This window comes from Chaetodon auriga, chromosome 9 (genome assembly GCF_051107435.1).
Source record: "Chaetodon auriga isolate fChaAug3 chromosome 9, fChaAug3.hap1, whole genome shotgun sequence".
Taxonomy (NCBI): Eukaryota; Metazoa; Chordata; class Actinopteri; order Chaetodontiformes; family Chaetodontidae; genus Chaetodon; species Chaetodon auriga.
In genome coordinates, this window is record NC_135082.1 from 15,390,781 (window position 1) to 15,409,760 (window position 18,980).

General features: G+C 43.3%; 2 protein-coding genes across 2 annotated transcripts in view; one reads left to right on the forward strand and one right to left on the reverse strand.

The window, feature by feature from the left end:
• Nucleotides 1-18,980, forward strand: part of LOC143325930 (protocadherin beta-16-like) — a 164,908-nt gene that overhangs the window by 134,889 nt on the left and 11,039 nt on the right. The window lies entirely within an intron of this gene.
• Nucleotides 1-18,980, reverse strand: part of diaph1 (diaphanous related formin 1) — a 91,876-nt gene that overhangs the window by 37,223 nt on the left and 35,673 nt on the right. Inside the window, exons 16-17 of the mRNA XM_076739732.1 lie at nt 17,901-18,431; nt 16,517-16,631 (exon numbers count right to left, since the gene is read on the reverse strand). Coding sequence (XP_076595847.1) covers nt 16,517-16,631; nt 17,901-18,431 — 646 coding nt within the window. The remainder of the gene's footprint in view (nt 1-16,516; nt 16,632-17,900; nt 18,432-18,980) is intronic.

Here is an 18,980-nt window from a genome sequence, read left to right on the forward strand (position 1 = left end):
AGCCAAACTTGTCCTGTTTCGCTTTCATAGCCCCAGTCCATTTTCATAATGCATTAAAACCACCGCTGAGAAGAGAGTGAGACATGGAAAGGAGAGGAGAAAGATGAGGAAGGGGGGTAGAGAGGAATGGAGACACACACAGAGAGGGAAAGGGGGAGAGGGGGAGAGAGAGAGAGAGAGAGAGAGAGAGATGGAAAAGAGGGGAGAAGGGACAAGAAACATTCTCAAACTAATCTAAAGCTAGTAGATGTATGGGGGTGCGAGGAAACAAGATAAGGATGAAGGGAGTGGAGGAGTTAGAAAAGAGAGCTCGTCTCAGAGGCAAGATATGGGAATAGAAAGTGTCTGATAGAAGCACAGACAGATTAGGGAGGTGGATAAAAGAAGATGGGATACACTGATAAAACAAGTAAGGATGACGGCGAGAGATGGGGAAGATGATAGTCACAAACTTTGATTGTGTGTGTGTGTGTGTTATGAATGCACGTGGGTTTCTTATGTGTACATGTGTTTGTAGTGCTCTGTGTTGTGTGTGTGTGTGTGTGTGTGTGTGTGTGTGTGTGTGTGTGTGTGTGTGTGTGTGTGTGCGTGTGCGTGTGCGTGTGTGTGTGTGCGTGTGTCTGTGGTTTTACAGTGGCAAGGGGCAGAAGGTTCTCTGTTTCAGCACCAGCAGGCTGATGAGAGTTTGGGGCCAAACAGCCCGGAGGCAGAGCTGGCCTTGTTACTCTCTCTTTTCCTCTCTCTTTCAGACACAAACAGACACAATCTCAAATTTATACCAAACGGAGCCACGGCTGCTGAAACAAGCCGAGCATTTTGAACCTGAGACTATCACAACATGGCTAACACATGAAAACAGTTACAATGCTGAAATATTTAGAATGAATATCCACGTGTTTTATGAACATCAAATGTTAGTAACCGTGCATTTTAGATAAATATCTCCTGATGTCCCACAAACAACTACTGTACCAATCGATACTGAAAGACCCATATTCAACCCTGATTCCAAAAAAGTTAGGGCACTGCCTAAATAAATAAAAAGAGAATGCAATCATTTGCAAACAAACTGCGTTTACCGACAACAGTTCCATGAAAGTGTTCCTGAGCACATGTAATTATATACTTTCTACAATCATGCGTGCGCAAAGTGTTGAACGTCCCTCCATCCTTGCTTGTGAACGACTGAGCCTTTCCAGGATGCCCCTTCCACACCCAATTATGATACTATCACCTGTTACCAGTGAACCTGTTTACCTGTGGAATGTTCCAAACAGGTGTTTTTGGAGCATTCCACTACTTTCCCACTCTTCTATTGCTCAGCATATATTTACAAAAATCAGAGGATGATGTGTTTAAACATTAAATATATTGTCTTTGTCCTGTTTTCAGCTGAGTATGTGTCAAAAAGAATGAGCAAATTATCTCATTCTGTTTTATTTAAGTTTTACGCAGCATCCTTACTTTCTTAGAAACGGGCTTGTCCATGTTTTACTGTAGGCCGTTAAAGCTCCATTACATGATACTATTGGCATTAATACTGACTGACGTGATCCTTGTAATGGAAAAGGGTTTCTAGCACTGCTGATTCCACTGAGAATTAACACCTCGGTCTAGAGCTATGCGCAGCTATCAGCTCATTGTGGTGGTTCACTGGTTTGCACTGTGGTGTCCCAACAGCACTCCAGCGGAAACTGTAGGCAGCTCTCTTACATTACAAACAGACAAAACAACTGCATGTTAGCATGGAGTAAGTGGTCATGGGGCAAAAGGTGAGTATATTTTGAAGAGCCATCAGGTGGATAGAAAGACTTGAGAGAAATCCCCATGCTCCTCTGTGTTTGCTGGATGTGTAAATATGCTACTGCTTGCCAACACATTAGCTGTGAGATTTTGATCCGCTGACAGCATACCAAGGTTTTCTGTTCTGAGTTGGTTCTGGAAACTTTTTTGATTCAGTACAAGATGAAAGTCAACTTGCGAATACTTGTAATTTGCTTGAGGTACATAATCCATCACAGCTAACTCCATTCCTGCTTTTTCTTTCTTGACAAAGTTATCTTATTGTCATCAGTGAAACTGCCGTGAAACTGCAAGTGTGATGCATTTATGGCCTGGAGACAAGCTATCTAACTCATACGAACTCAAATTATCCTTACATTATGCTTATCCTATCGTTTGTCTCCAGCTTTTGATTTTCTGACAACCTCTGATATGTCATGAATATATTAGTGTGTAGCAGCCAACCCTCAAACCATCTTTCACTAGCATTACTATACAAAGACAACTCTGGCAAAAATAAAAGGTCCATGAAGTTTACTGATGGATTATGTATCCAAACCAAGTTTAAAATCTTTACAAGTTGATTTGTAAACCATGCTGACATGAGCAGAAACAAACAGATGCCTAGAAGCTAAAAAAAAAAACAATCAAACATTAAAAAAACCCCACTGAAAATGGATGGTGGCATTTTACGGTACTTGATTTGCACTCGGCTAAAACATGCGGTGCACCCACTATGACCGATTAAATGTCTATTCACCTTCAATCAAATCTGCAGAGAGTGACGAGAACGAGCAACTATCCTCTTATCAGTTGGGAAGGAAAGAGTTAAGGAACCAGTCGAATAGGGGCTGAGGCATCCAAAAGCCTATCTCCTCCAAGTCAATGGCGTGAAGGCTATCTCACACACACCTGACAGAGACAGAGTGCTGCCAATAGTGCCAGAGGGAACAAGAGAGAGGGAGGGTGGCAGACAGTGAGAACGAAAAGGGGGAAGGAGGGAACAGAAGACAGCTGAGGAAAGAAGACAAAGAAAGAGCATAAACCAGACGCATGAAAAGAACTGGATGGATAATGATTAGCACAGTGGTCAAATGGCTATTGCTTGTTTAGACTAGAAGGCTTGTTGCTCATTACAGGAAAAACTGACTGAGGGAAATTTAGAGAGGCTTCAGCATTTTGGATTTGTGTGTTAAGAAGGCTGACGACTGATAAGGGCGCCATGTTATAAATGCACTGAAAGCTCCAGCAGCCACATGCTAAAACTTTAATCAGCCATTAATAAAAACAATATCATTGCTGTCTGCCTAAGGAAGTATCAACACACACCTCACTGAATCTGGCAGGCAGGAACACACACAACATTACAGTCCAGGAAACAGTCATGCAGACATAAACAACCCCATCACTCATTGCATTTTTCCTGTTTTTACTCCATCTCCATTCCCCTCCTCTTCATCCTCCCGCTTTTCTACTGCCTTTCATCTATCAATCTACCTTTAAAGTCATTGTTGAAGATAAAGCCCAAACAGTATGGCCATACAAGTGCACACATCCACAAATGAGCAGCTAGATGGGAGGAGGAGCGAAAAAGCATGAGGACTGAAAGCACCGTCTCAAGGACAAAGGTAAGCCACTCAACTCTTGTCTGAAAGCAAGGCTGTTTCATACAGCAAAGAGGCTGAGACTTGAGTCAAGCAATTGTAAGTAGCGCAGATCCCCAGTCGCACCATTCACCACAAAAATAAAGAAAAAACTATGAAAAATGGGAAGCTAGACACACAAAATGGACATCCAGAGTGGCACACCTGAATGCTGTAGCCTTCTTGAAAGAGTAGCAAAGCTATAGAAATCTCTCTCACACTCTTACTCTCTTTGACAAAGCTAGGCTGGAAGGATGAAAGCACTGAATGAAAGCCTATACGCGACCTTAAAAGACAGGATAATGGTGGCACAGAAAGCGGAGAGAAGTAGCAGAAAACAAGGGCGAGGAGAAGACTGAAAAAAGTAATTTTATGAATGTTCCTAGAACATATGAAGGGAAGGAAGTTGAAGGGGAAAAAAAGTGTGAGGATGGATGAAGAGTAGGGGAGAGTAATGAGTAACACGGAGGATAATAAGTAATGCACCCAGAGAAAGAGGGAGAGAGGGCAGAGAGAAAATGAAAAGAAAGAAAAAGTGAATGAGAAAGTAATAAAGTCAGAAAAATCCTAAAAATTACTTTACTTTTCTTTCTTAGTTCTGAATAATCCTTGCCCTATATACGCACTCAAAAAGAGTGAGATATGTGTATGTGCACGCATGTGAACGGATCACGCACAGATAACATTACACTCCTTAATTCCTAATTAATCCTTCTAAACTGGATTATGGCGCAGAGCATGACAAGGCTAGGATTCCACTCTTCACCCTGATGAGTGTGTCTGTCTGTGTGTGTGCGTGCGCGCGCGTGTGTGTAACATCACTTTACTGTTTTTCAGCGTGAGGTCTCATAAGACCGGCTTGTCCTCCGTTACATGATGTTGGGAAATGAAGCTGACAGTGTCTGTGGTCCCCTATGACACAGGCTCACGCATACACATTCACTCGTTCACTTACACTCTTTCACACACATTCAGTGTCTCTCGTACACAAATGCACAATGAGTCCCTGAAAGACAGGTCCTGATATGCTTATGAATTATTGTGGTGAGTGGCAAGAACTCTTAGCATTACTTTACACATTTTAAGCGAGGGCTCGAGGGGGATATGTGCTTACTCACATAACAGACGCATGTCCCCTGATACATACACTTGTCCTGGTTTGAAAGCTGCCACACAAACTGTCCCATGTGATGTGTTCTGCATTACACTGCAGTCTGAAAGAAAACCAGAGGGCTCGACAAACACCAGTACTAATTATCTCATTTTATGTTCTATTGTCCGTTGCAGTCTTTTGAAGTCTTTTTTAAGATAAAAAGGAAAGCTATAAATCACCAAGAGTAGATTCTATGTAGCTAATTCCATAAGTAAATCCTGGAAAACAGGGGATGTGCACAATTTTTTGATCATAGTGGTGATTGTAGTTTGATGTACAAATGTGGGAGACTGGAGTGTGACAGAGAAGCAAGCTAAAACAGATAAACACGACATTGTTTTTGAGTTTGAATACGGCAGGAGACCTTTGACACATAGCACTCCACCCTCTCTGCTTACACTTTATTACTATTACTTTGGTTAAAAAAAAAACAAAACATATTATACAACAAATGAACACCAGCGCAAATGTTTTTTTCTCTTCAATAATCAATACATGTTTCCCATTTGAATAACACTCTGTTTTGGTGAACTCTTGTTGTAACAGAATAATCCACTGTATAACCATTAGCTTGTTGAGCTAAACAAGCTACAACAATGGTCCAAATATTTGATGATTAAACCCTGTTTGGCTACAGAGATGACTGAGGGTGGTGGGGTGGGGGAGCAGAAGGGGGAAGTAGTTGTGATGGATGGGGTGGGGGCTCACAAAGGAATAGATGGAGTGAGTTGGGGGGAATTAGCATGCTTTCATGCGTTCTACACCTCAGTGGAGCACTACGGGGCCTGTTGATACCTCTAAGTGCTATGCAGTATTAAGCAGACAGTCTCTAAGGAGGCCCTATGGCATTGTGTGCATGTGTGTGCATGTGTGTGCATGTGTGTGCATGTGTGTGGTGCCTGCTGACTGACCGCTAACTGTGCACAGTTAAGTACCAAGGCCTAAATAACCTATTTGGAGAAAAGAAAGAGGGAAGCAGAGAGATTCAGTGGAGAGCCAAACATTGTCAGAAGAGTGGGGCATTAAAATGCTTACTGTGACGTCTTCCATTCCTCACAGAGGAAAAGCACAGAGAAAGAGAGGCACAGAGGAGAGGAGAAACACTAAAAGGCAGAGAGCGTCCATGTCGTCCGTCCTCTCACATACTGTATACTGGCCGAGAGAAAGCCATGCAGGACACACATGCTGACAAAGTCACGTTTTGTTAAGAGCAGCACTGTCATCTCTCCTGCAGCTATCACAGCAGCCAGCAAAGCACTACGTCACTATGACCAACCTGAACACTTGAACTTTGTGCCCTGCTTTCATTTCCCCTTTTCTCAATCACACGCTCTCACAACACGCTCAACTCAGTTTCCTCGTCCTCACCTAAATCTCCATCTACTCAATCACTCTCATTGCTTCATGTCTCTTCACCTTTTGATCATTTGTCATTCCTTCATTCCCTCCCTCAGTGCTCTCTTCAATCGTACACAGATCACTCCTGCCTCCATTCGTCCTTCTCTGAGCCTCATTCATTCTGTGCCTCTCTCCTTCACTCTACCCTCAATAACGCCATCCTTCTTCTCGTCTACTGAACCAAGATTAGTCTCCATCCATCTGTATCTTTGACAATCATCTCTCCTGCTTTTTTTTCTGAAGAGTTCCTGCAGGTTTTGAAAGTCAAATAGGTTTTCTAAACCTAAGGAATAAACTTAGAAAAAATTAAAGGAAAAAAGGTAAATTAATTTAAGTAAGAAAAGCCTGAAACCCCTAATATTTAACCTTGCTATTGACCTATTGGGCTCTCATTGCAGTCTTGAGTTTCAGAATGCAGGTATGACCACATTACTCTCATCTGCAACTATATATTAAATTACTGTTTTTTTCTGGCAAACAATGCAGCAGCCTCCATGTTTATTTCCTCCATCTTTCTTCACTCAAGCAGCATACTTGTTATCATCTATCTAGCACCCAAACATTTGCACTTTTCCACAGTGGTGGCAAGTCTTTGTCTTTCTTGGGTTAGCCTACAACCTTGTGAGCCAAACAACCATGTTTTTAGTAACTTTTCCCAATAAAAGCTGCAGTGTTGCAAGTGCTACCCACATTTTTCAGAATATGGAAGAAAGGGAAAGCAGCATGTTTGTAGTTCTTTGCAGAAAGCTGTACAGCCCTGTATATCCTTAAAACAGCAAATAACACGATGTCATTTTAGATTAAAATAAAATTTGATTTGAAAAAGAAACCTGTATTTATAGACAGAATTTATCACTTTCAAGATTTGAGATTCATTTTCAAGACCCACCAATATTTGTTTTTTTAGTTTTATTTCCAATGCGGTTATGGTCTGTTGCTCTTGCAGTATTAAACCGGTGTCTTCTTTGGGGCTAGAAAAAAAGAAACCAGTGAGAAGGGAAAAACCTTCAGAGCAAAAATCAACATGAAACTCTGAAAGCAAAAACTCTCTGGGTTCTTCAAAAACTTGCCAGAACAGACTTAAAAAAACATTCTTGGAGAGATCTTTAGAAGTCTTTGGCATACCTCTCCATTCACCCAAACAGAGCTGCTGCTGATGCCATGTGCATGCACAACAAGTCCTGAAAGGTTCACTCCGCTCGCTGCACATCTACAGTGTAACAGTTCCAGCAGACAAAGCACTTCCGAGTATAATACAGACAAAACAGAAGATAGAGAAAGTACACATGCAAAACATGTGACTCGCATTAGTTATAGGCACAATGTCTCATGTATTGCAGCTTGTTAGGGATGGTGTCATTTAGTCTCAGTTGAAATGAAAGTGCTTCAAGCCCTCCTTCTGACTATAACGTGTACTATGTCTACAGTGATACTTCATATTCGTGCCACGAATCTGAAACAGGCAGATTTGGGGTTAGGCCGGGATGATTTTGTCTCTGAAAGTGGTCAGAAACAAGCTGAGAAATTATTAGAGAATTCAATGGGGTTTAAGTCACCGGCTTTGTTCAAGTGAAGATTGTTTTGGGTGAAGTCAGACTCCAATTTTCAGGCCCAGTCAAGCTGTACGGCCCCCTCTGAAATGGTACAACTCCAAAGCCCACTCAGATCAATACTTAAAGAAGTAACTCCATTCACACAATGACAAATTACTCATCTGCTGTCTTGCTCTTTTTCCTTTTCTCTTTTTAGTCCCTGATGCCTTGATACCATCACCCTACTTTGCCAGTCTCAGTTTCACCCTGCAGTTAATCTGCTGGGTGGAGTGATGAGCGCTTGGGGAACCAACGAGAGGAAGATGAAGGAGATGAAGGAAGAGGGGAATGAGAGGAGGGGGGAAGGGAACGGGGAGTGAGAGATGGCCATGCATTATTGAGCATACAGAGTGAAGTTTTTAGGGGATAAATGTGAAAGCATGTTTAGGGACAACCTTTTCCCTTCAGCCTACCCCTCCTTCCCCTCCTCCCTTCCTTCATTACTTGCCCTGCTTCCAACTTTCCTTTCCCCACGAGGACTGCCACATCTCTTATTCAGTGGGGAGGTTAAAAATTCAAAGCCAGGAGGGAGGAGGTGGGGGAGGAAAGAGAGTACCTGAAAATGGTCAAAATGAAGGAATGTCTTTAGGGAGTTTTCTCAAGTGCTAATCTAGAGAGCTCCTTTGATTAGGCGCATGTGTGTGTGGCAAAGGGTGGGTGGTGGTTGTGGTGGGAGAGTACGAGGATGGGGGAAGTAGACAGAGAGACAGAGAGAGAGAGAGAGAGCAGGAGAGGGTGTAGACCTACACTTTCATGCAGTGCAGTGTAGTGTAGCACACAGCATGGTGTAAAATTAAGGTGCCTGCAGGGCGAAGCAGAACCCCCGTCTCAGAGAACACGACACATGCAGATACTGAGTAATGGAGCAGGGGCTTCAGCATGCGAACACACACACACGCAGCTAGGAGGACAAAGACATAGGAGCAAACCAACTGTAATTGACAAGTAGCATATACTGACAGCTTTCTTGTACTCACGTAAACTACGCATTTAAGTCTAAGTTCTTGTGACACATAAACACATACACTTTAGTCCACACACAGACACTGTCACATGGTCACTGGTAGCAAATTAAGGTCAGAAAGCAGAGCGTGGTCCACCAAGCTTTGTAAATACCATCGCTTTCTGGTGTAAATGCCACTGGGTTATCCATATTACACAGAGCCTCGACAGCTAGAGACCAGGGGCCATGTTACACCAGCGGCAATAAAAGCTGGTCAGGTTACAACACACACATACACATACACAGAGCTCATATACACCCTGGCCAAGCACAAAGTGTACGCACACACATATGGAAATAAACAAGATAATGTGCACCTTAAGAAAGTTGGTACAACTGGGTGAAAAGTTTGGGTGAAATTGATAGTTTTAATATGTGGGATTGTGTGAGAAGCCTGAAGACATGGTCTGAGCCATCAGCATAATGGGGAAGATAGTCTAATAGTACCCTAATAACTCAATAGCTAGCTAACACTGCATCAGCAGCAGCTTAAGGCAACTGTTAAACAATCTGACTGAGATAGGAGCTTTGGACTTTAAAGGACACTTTCAAATGCTTGTGTTGCTACCATCTATCTTGCCTTTTCTCATTTTACAGCTTACTTTATCTTTACCCCTCGCCAGTCTTCCATCATTTTTCTGATTCCATCCCTAGTTCATTGTCTCTTTTCATAAGAACCTCGTTATCAGGAATAGATAAGAGAAGAGAGATGAGGAAATCAGGAGAGAGAAGAGGAAGACGAGATGGAGGAAGGGAGATGGGGGTTAATGCTCCTATCTTGTCAACTCCATCTTTGAAGTTGTTGCTCTTTACCGCTCCATTTTTTTTTTTTAGGTATGTTATCAGTGACATCAAAGTGGGCCAAGTCTCCTGCGTGCGTGTCTATGCAAGTGTGTGTGTGAGTATCACTGCCCTCAGGGATAGGTAGCTAATATTGCAAAAATATAAACAGAGAGGGAGTCGCTTCTGCGTGGCAGAGCAGTCAGCCACAGTCGCTCTGCACTTTGACTCTTTCTTCTCCTCTCTTTATCTATCCCTCTATGCTTTCTAATCATAGATATTGCTTCACTATGACTTTCCTCCCTCCTCAACCTGTCAATACCAAAATTAAAGTGCCTCTACCTTCACTTTGACACCTCAGAGATGCTTGCACACACACACACAAAGCATACATATGTAAGAAAAACAGAGGGGGAGGTTAAAAAAAAAAAAAAAAAAAGAGTATGCTCCTGTGACCAAGTGGAGCAAAACAGAAAAGAAGAGTGGTGGGAGGAGAGTAGGTGTGCATACATATATCCCTTCATTCTCACATCCTTCCATCTCAATTCACCCCCCCCACCCCCCACCCCCCACCTTGGCCTGGGTGAAAAGACACAGAATCACGAACACTGGAGATACTTAGCATCTGTAACAAGCTTTTGAGCTTATCAATCAATGCCTCCAACACACACACACACAAACATACTCACAAGCACATGCACACACAGGTTTTCTCAGTCCCTGCTCAGCTGTCATATCACTGGGAACATTTAAATGGTAATGGTGTAGGGACGAGAGACTGGAACACTGGCTGGCTGGCTGGCTGGTCGACCAAGTGGCTGGCTAGCTGGGAGAGGAGCCGAGTGAAGCGAAGAAGAAGGCCCATTCCGTTTAAAAACAGGATAATCTCCAGGAAAGAGAAAAGGCAGCAAGGAGATTAGGCACACACAGCAGTAATGCTCCGGCATGAGTACACAGCTCAGCTCATTTGCATGTAAAACAGAGAAGAGAGATATAACGAGGGAGTGAAGAGAATGAGTGGGACAAAAGCATGTGTGCGTGCGTGTGTGTGAGAGCACGCACACATGTGTATGCATCAGTGTATGCTTCTGCTTGTGCATGTGAGTGAGCTGTTGCAGTTGGCAGTGAGAGCCAGTACGAGCACACACAGATGTGTTTGAACCTGATAAGGCCTGATGAATGAGCGGCGTTTAGTGGCTGTTCCTCAACCATAAAGAGATGGTGAATGAGGGAACGCTTGCTATTGCCGCACTGAGAATACGCACCAAGGCTTAGAGAGTGAGCAAAGCCAACCCAATGCACCGCTACTGTTGAAGGCTTAAGAGGTATAGTTAGGATTTAAACTTAAGTACTGGTACACATAAACGCACACCAAACATAACCTATAAACATCAAATCTTTTCATTTACAGGTTATACCTGCACACTGAATAGCTGGTCTATATGTGGGCTATAGGTGCTGTTCAGATTTATGTGTCTCAGAGACACCACTGTACACTGACCCATAGTTATTTGACCATGTGGTCATTTACTGTTGCCAAAAAGGTTGGGAGAGAAAACAGGGATTACAGATGTAAGTGGGGAACTGGCTACATCCAGAAATGGAGTGAATAAGAAAGAACAGAAGGAAAGAAAAGAATGATATTTTTCCCAGCTCTTTCTACAGCATTAGTGACCTTTGCATTAACCTGCTTCTCTTTCTGCAGCCCCAGCCTGAACACTGCATGATTTATTAACAAGGCCTGCCACTGTGGGCTACACAGTTCCAAACATACATAAAGAGACAACACACACACACACACACACACACACACACACACACACACACACACACACTCACAGAGAACTTAAAGTACATTACACACAAGCTTTTCAAAGCCAATGCTAATTTAGCACAATCACACACAAACACTGATATGGCTTAATTCACTGTGCCCATTCCTCATTTAGTCATCTAAGTGCTTTATTAGTACATATTTTAAAGAGTCTCAGGAGACTGATGCTCTGCGTCTACACACCCCATAAACTGTTATCTAAAACTCTCCCTAATTATACGCAATCATACACACCAATGTACACACAAACACACACAACTCACAAATGTTTCTTGGCTGTGACCTAGAGGGGATCCAACAGTAGAAAAACAAACATCTTCTAAAAGTGGGTTGTGGGGGTGGGGATTATGAAACTGGGATGGAAGGGGAGGAGACGGAGGGACTTAAGAAAGGAGGGCTCTGCCAATTGAAGTTAAAAGCAGGGTCTTCCCCTTTCTCACCTGTGGTCATTTTCGGCAAAAACTTGAAAGTTATTTATCAGGCCTGTCAAATCTGCAGCGGCGACAGCCAACAGGTATAAAATCACAAGAGACACTAAACTGCATTGTCTATGAACTGCATGTTATGAATGACCGAAGGGTAAAACTACACTGAACAATGCATCACACAGCTGACACTTTGCAATTAGTCTGCTATACTGTCATAAAACAACAACAACAACAACAAAAAGGCTTTCAAACTGTATGTGCTGAAGGTATTTCATTAGCATGGAAATGTTTCTTTGACTGACAATGACCTTGAGCCAGTGCACAAAAAAACAAGACCAAATGTTGTGAACTCGGTTTAGCAGAAGATGTAATGACCTAATCAACAACACTGCATCATAATTTGCCTCTTGGTCTTTTTATTGCTACTATATTACATATCTCATCTCATCCCTTTAACTGATTGGTCTACAACCTAAGAGAGGCCCAAGGCAAGCAAAAACACACACACACACACACACACACACACACACACATACACACACACACACACACACACACACACACACACACACACACACACACACAGTGTACAGAGTACTTTCTTGCTGATTGGTGGCTCATTAAGGTGAAAAGTGAATGGAACAGACCTAAGAGGAAACTCAGCGACATGCACATGCGCGTGCGTGCGCACACACACACACACACACACACACCTACCTACAGAGAAGGAAATTGATTTCTTCAGAACACAGGGAGATCAAAAGGCTTATTATAATTGGTTTGTAAATGTGGCTGAGCTCACCCACCCACTCTCTCGAGCACATACACCAGCATACAGACACCCCTGCACTGACAACCTTGCATTCATCTGCAATAAACTTGTCTGTATTTTATAGGAAGCAAATGTGATCCAGGAAAGTGCGGTCTGCTTGTGTAGGTGTGCTATGCGCCATACTGTGGACGGCATCACAGCATGACTCTCATAGGGTGGTTGGGGTGGGGTGGGGGGTTTAGTCTCCAACCAAAAAAGAGAAATAAGGTCTTTGTATTACAACAGACCAGAGAAACACAGCAATAGAGACTCAGACACAGAAGAGGGAAGGGTGCAAAGGCTGGAGAATTGGGATATGAAAATGATCCTCACATTATGAGGATTAATAATCATATATGCTCCTGGCCCTTTTCTCTCCTTTTCTCTCCCGAATCAAATTAATCACCACCGCTCCCCCTAGCCCAGCATTTCCCTCTTTTTTTTTTTTCCACCCGCCTCCCTCCTCCTCCTCCTTCTCCGTTCTCCATCTCTCACTCTCCCTCTCATTCTTTTGCTAATTGGGCTATCTGAGGTGCCGACTTCAAAAGGCACCTGCTATCAAACAGATGAAAAAGTGAAAAAAGGACAGTTCAGGATATATATACCCATATTAGATGAACAGTGTACCAAATCTAGCTTTGTCACTGTCCTCAAAATTGGTTAAGTATGCATAACCACAACCTCCATTTGGATTCCGTTCACTTGTTGTTATTTATCTTATTTATTGTTATTATTATTATAAGAATGTAAAATTATAAGAAAGATAGAAGAAAACAAACACTTAAAAGTAGAAAACAGACACCAGCACTTCAAAGTGAGGATATGAGAACCTCCAGCTTAAAGGGAGAATGTGGGGATGAGACTGGCGCTGAAACCTTATACCCTACGCTAACCGCTTTACAGTCACACATACTTGCTCATCTAAACAACTGTTTACAATTGCAAATAGTCATATCAGGTCTTGGATTATAAGCCCTTACACTCGCACAGCACAACAATGGGAAAAAAATAATAGCTGTCTTTCCCAAGTCTGACAGGAATATAGACAGAGAGAAGATGGCAGTTAATAGCATCACGTCTCCAGCACAAACAGTGCAGTAGAATTAGGCTTTTACATTCTAATAAAGTCTTGTGAATACTCTGGATGGATCTTAAAATAGAATTTTATATCACATCAAGCTTGACTACAGATGTACAGCGTAGCAGCTTCCTATTATCTCAGACTGGGCATCAGTTCAGTCATATCCAAAAGCTCAGCAACATAACAAAATACAGCACACAGTCTTATTAAAAATACACCATCACATACTTTCTTTGCAAAAGGTGGTGCTTAGGGTAAAACAAAGATGAACACCACTTAATATGTGCCTTCAAACTCCATAAATATAGTTTATCAACATTACACAAATGGATACGGACAATGAAGCAGGGAGACGGCAAGCAAGTCTGAAGAATATGCCCAAACAGCTCACAGAGCTGGTGTGCCATCTGAAAACCTTGACAGTTCACATCCTTGATAGGGCCCTGCTCAATTTATTGACTGACTATGAAATGATTATTTCTGATTTCCCATGCTGACAGCTTAGTTTCGCATGTCCATTCAGGTGAATAAGGTGTTTGGCAGCACCGTAGTACTAATGGTGACCTTGTCTGCAATGGTTGCTCGCAAGGCAAGTTAAGTAGTTTGAGAGAGGTGAAAAGTCTTGAGGTAAAGAAAGCAAGACTGGAATAAATCAAGTACGGTGGAACTTTTCTATGGTAGTAGTCTGGACATGTGTGTTCTTGCCTCACCTCAGAACCGTGGTTGATAAAATGTAGCCAAGTAGGCTCAATGCTGAAATACTATTTTATCAAGAAAAAGGGAAAAGGTCTGTGTGTGGGAAGTTAAGAGCAGCTACATGAAATCAGGTGCATTACTGCATTTAAAAGGAAACACGAAACCAACATTGCACAATTTAGGAAACATTTAAGCAATGCTCTATGATAGATTTGCTACAGACAGTAATAGATTCATTATACAGACATTAACAAACTGCATACAGATAGTGTTGCACTGCAGCTTATGGGTTATGGGGGAACCTCCTTTGAGTAGGATTTCATAAGATCTGTTCCTGTTGGGGCAAAAATCCATCTGAACATTGCAAAAGCAATGTCATTTCCAACTAGTACAAACAATACAGGCCATAATTATAACCTCTGCAAATTGTCAAGGATTTTTCTGAGATTTGTTCAGTAAAATTCTGACATGCTCAGCAGCTGGACAGAATAGGAGCATGAAGGGTAACTGGCCTGAGCTCAACTGTTTTCAATGAGGGAGAGAAAGAATAGATAGAGATACATACATAGCTATACAGACTGAAAATAGAAATAACTACATAGATAAAGAGCAAAAGATACAGCCATGTACAGCCAGAGGGCGTGTCTTCCACCATCAGCTCTCTGCTCTTCCACCGAGCCTCAGAGGTCACCCCTGACCCTGCCCCAAGCACATTACCCCCCTGCACGCCTGTTTTCTGTGTGGGTGTGTGCGTGCGTGCAAACCAGCTGTGCTGCTGGGCAGCTGATGGAGAGGAAGAAGAAGGGTCAGGAAGGGTCAGCGGTAGCTCGGCATGGTGTCAGCCTGCTTTTGCTGGGTAACGAGGAATGGGAGGCACAAGTGGAGAAGGAACAGGAGGATGAGGAGGAGTGAAACCGGGCTCCCAGAGGTGAGGGATAAGGAGAAGGATAGGAAGGTCAGGAGGAATGTATTAGGCCTTGAGCGGTGTGTTTAAGGAAGAGAAGGAAGGACGAGGGGTGAAGGGTCAATCTGCATAACCAGACATAGTGTGGATTAAACCACACATATACTCACAAGCACACAAAAGGTCAATGAAATCCCAATTCTCTTTCAAAGAATGTTTTATTCTAACTATCCAACTTCAACGGATTCAAAACACACACAGGATATCAACAACACAAGAATAAACACACCTTGTCTTTCTCTTCCTTTCTCTCTCTCTCTCACACTCTCACACACACACACACAGTACACCCACACAGGCAGACATACAGACAGGTGTGGGGCTATGAAAAGGCCACGGTGTCTTTATAGTCAGCTCTCAGAAAAGGTTATTAGACATCAACCAGAACAGGCGGCTGTCTCAGCCAATAAAAAATGGAGCCGTGGGTTCACGGGCCAAGAGGGTGTGTACGTGGGGGGGTCAAATCAAGGAGTGACAGGCGGACGTTAGGACTTGCCATACAGGTGAATGCAGATGGGACAGCTGCCAACACTGACATTTAACTGACATAAACAGCTAGCATCAGCCATGTGTGCATGTGCACTTTTGTTTATGTATATGATGAGAGAGGTGTGTCTGTGTGTGTATGTGTACTGAGACTGAATCTGAAGGTCAGATGGAATTATATACACACCCACACACACAATGTCTGTCTGTGATTTTCTGGTGTCCTGGCTATGGAATGAATATGGAGGAGTTAGAGCAGAAGGCTCAGTGACACTGGGACAAGGTGATAGGAGTGGACAGGTGTGAGTGTGTGAGCGTACGCCCGGGTGTCAGCGCTTTATGCCAGGACAGCAGGTGGCTAGTCAAAGGACATCAGTGACCTTCTCCTTATTCCTCCCTCTACCCTCCTACCTTTGTCCATCTCTCCCTCTCTCCCCAAGTCCCAATTCATTTCACCCAGTAGTGAGCACTGTCTCTGCACAACAAGTCATGGGCACATTGAGAAGATGAACACACACGTGCAAACACAGGTGTGGGTGGTTTATTCATGAACTTGTGTGTGATGCTGTTTTGACACAGTGTTGCTGAATAATGTAAATGTGCAGTGTGTCCTCCAAGCAGAGGAAGGGAAGGGTGAGAAAGGCTGGAGAAGATGTGAGAAAAAAAGAACTAAATGGAAACGTGTGCGTGATATTCTTACCTTTAGTGGCTGATGGAGGCAGAGCAGGAGAATTGAAATAGACATGGAATGAGGGAGAGAGGGGAGGGATGTGGGAGAGGTGAGAAACAGAGAAAGACATTGCTCATTACTGTGAAACGCAACATGATAGCACCAGTTGTAAAAACACACAAGACACACACTCACTCTTTGTCTGTGAAGAGAAGGCCAAGGTGAGTTTGGCAAAGAGCTCATTGTTTTCAAATTTCTTCTCATTTGCCTTGACCCAGAAACTGCTCTCAGAGAGGTCCTCAGGTCCGAGCTAAGAGAAAGAAATGCCAGTATGTATGGAGGGAGACAGAGAGAGAGACAGAGGGGGACATAATGAAGAAGAGAGAGATGTATTGAATATGTTAGAACCCTATCATCAAATTGACTCAATTTTCCAAAAATGGTCATCTGTGCACCTGGTAAACAATGAGATGAGCAGATATAGAAGTCGGCAAAATAACAGAAACAGCAGGGCTGTGAAAGGAGGAAGAAGGGGTATGATAGTAGAGGGAGGAGAAAAGGGTGTAGGAAGGAGGGAAGGGACAAAGAGGAATTAAGTAGTGATTTTCTCTAATCTTCACACACTGTCTCTACCAGAACGAGGGTTCCACTTTTTCCTCCCCTTATTCTTTCTTTCTCCGCCCTTACTCAGGAGCTCTCCTTGTATCCCCCTCTTTGTCTTGGTACTGCACTCTCTCTATTCTGGTCACAATTAACTTTGTGTGTTTTTCCTCCACTTTCCAAGTGTTCTCATCAAAGGGAAAGAGAAGGAGAGAGAAAGTGAAACACAGAGAGAGCGAGTAAGAAAGCAGTGGTAGTAAGTTTACAGATATCAGGCCTTTCATTATGGACAAAGCCTCAGGGATGGGGGCATAGGACGGAAAAGACAGAGAAGAGGGAAAGGAAATGTGATATGGGGATGAGCTGAAGGAGCAAGGAAGAAAGCAAGAGAGCACGCAAAAAGGAGGATGAGACCAAGCCAGAAAAAAAGTTAATTTAAATTACAAAAGAATACTGTCCTTTCTAGCAGCAATTTAATTATCTTTCAGTGGCGCAGTTAAAAGAAGAAGGCTTATTAAAAAGCAATTTCTGTGACATCCTCGTCAAACACTCTCACCAGCCCGAGAGAGAGAGAGTGAGCGAGAGCGAGAGCGAGAGAGAGAGAGAGAGAGAGAGAGAGAGCAAAAGAGCGAGAGTGCGAGAGAGAAGCTAAATGCTGATGAAGTCTGCTGAAGCCATTAAACAGTAGCTTTAGGCTAAAGAAAGACAGAGGGCCGTTTTGATGTTTTAACCATCACAGATGAGAGGGAGGAGAAGAACATGAAGCAAATAGTCATGAGATACACGTATGCACAAAAGTCACTTTAGGTCAGAATCTCACTCTTGAAGCTCTATCTCTCATACTGTTGCACACAGTACATACAGTGCAACAGTATACATTGTCAAACTTAGCACAATAAACACATACACACTTATTATTGAGAATAAATTCCACTCTTCGAAGATTGCTAATATATCGAACCATCTATCTTGAACTGACCTTTCTCCAGTTGGCTCTCTTCAGCTGGACCTCAGGCTTGTATTCCGTCTTAGGCTCCAGCCCATAAGGCAGTGGAGGTGGCACAGGGGCACCCCAGCCCCCCATGCCAAATGGTGGAGGTGGAGGCATTCCTGGACCTGGCGGTGGAGGAGGACAACCAGGCAGTGGTGGTGGCGGTGGAGGTCCCATCCCAGGTAAGGGTGGAGGGGGTGGTGGTCCTGGCATGCCAGGTAGGGGTGGAGGTGGTGGAGGCCCTGGCATACCTGGTAAAGGAGGTGCTGGGGGAGGAGGGGGAATACCGGCATGACCCGGTAAAGGAGGTGGCGCTGGGGGAACACCCATGCTTGCCTGACCTGGTAGGGGTGGGGGTGGGGGTGGAGGTGGAGGTGGAGGTGGAGGGGGCATGTCTGCATTTTGGCCAGGGATGGGAGGGGCAGGTGGTGGAGGGGGCAAACTCGGTGTTGGCACAGGAACAGTAACTGTGACAACTTTAGTCTTGGCCTCTTCCAGATCTTTAGACAGCTTTTCAATCTGCAGGGAAGTGCGGATACAGTATGTTATTGGAAATATTGATTAGTCTAATAACAGGCATATCTTGACTTGTCTTTTTTGTTGTATATGTCTCGAATTAACACTCATTTTTCCAATTTACATCATTTCCAATGAACAGCCATGCCAACAGAGTGATTAGATATTAGACAAAAGGCAGAACAAAAGAGGAGAAAGACTGACATAGAAAGGGATTAAAGCCTGGGCAGGACTGAGTTTTGGGAGAGATGGGGAGAGAATGAAGTGTGAGGCATTGAGCGAGAAACATAGCAGGGGGAATTAAGCCCACAGAGGAATTCAAAGGAAAAAGTTTTAAAGACAAACTTCTAAATTAGACGTGAGGGTAAAGTTTTTTTTTGCTTCAACAATGAAATACTAAATATCAGTATTTACATCCGTGAGGTGCCAATTCTTGAGAAAACTGTCCAAGTCAGTAAAGTCAGCCAGTTAATACTGGCATATGAGAGAAGACTAGGGTGTGAATAGGAATATACAATACGTGATTCCAGGCACACAGATATAGAGAAGTAT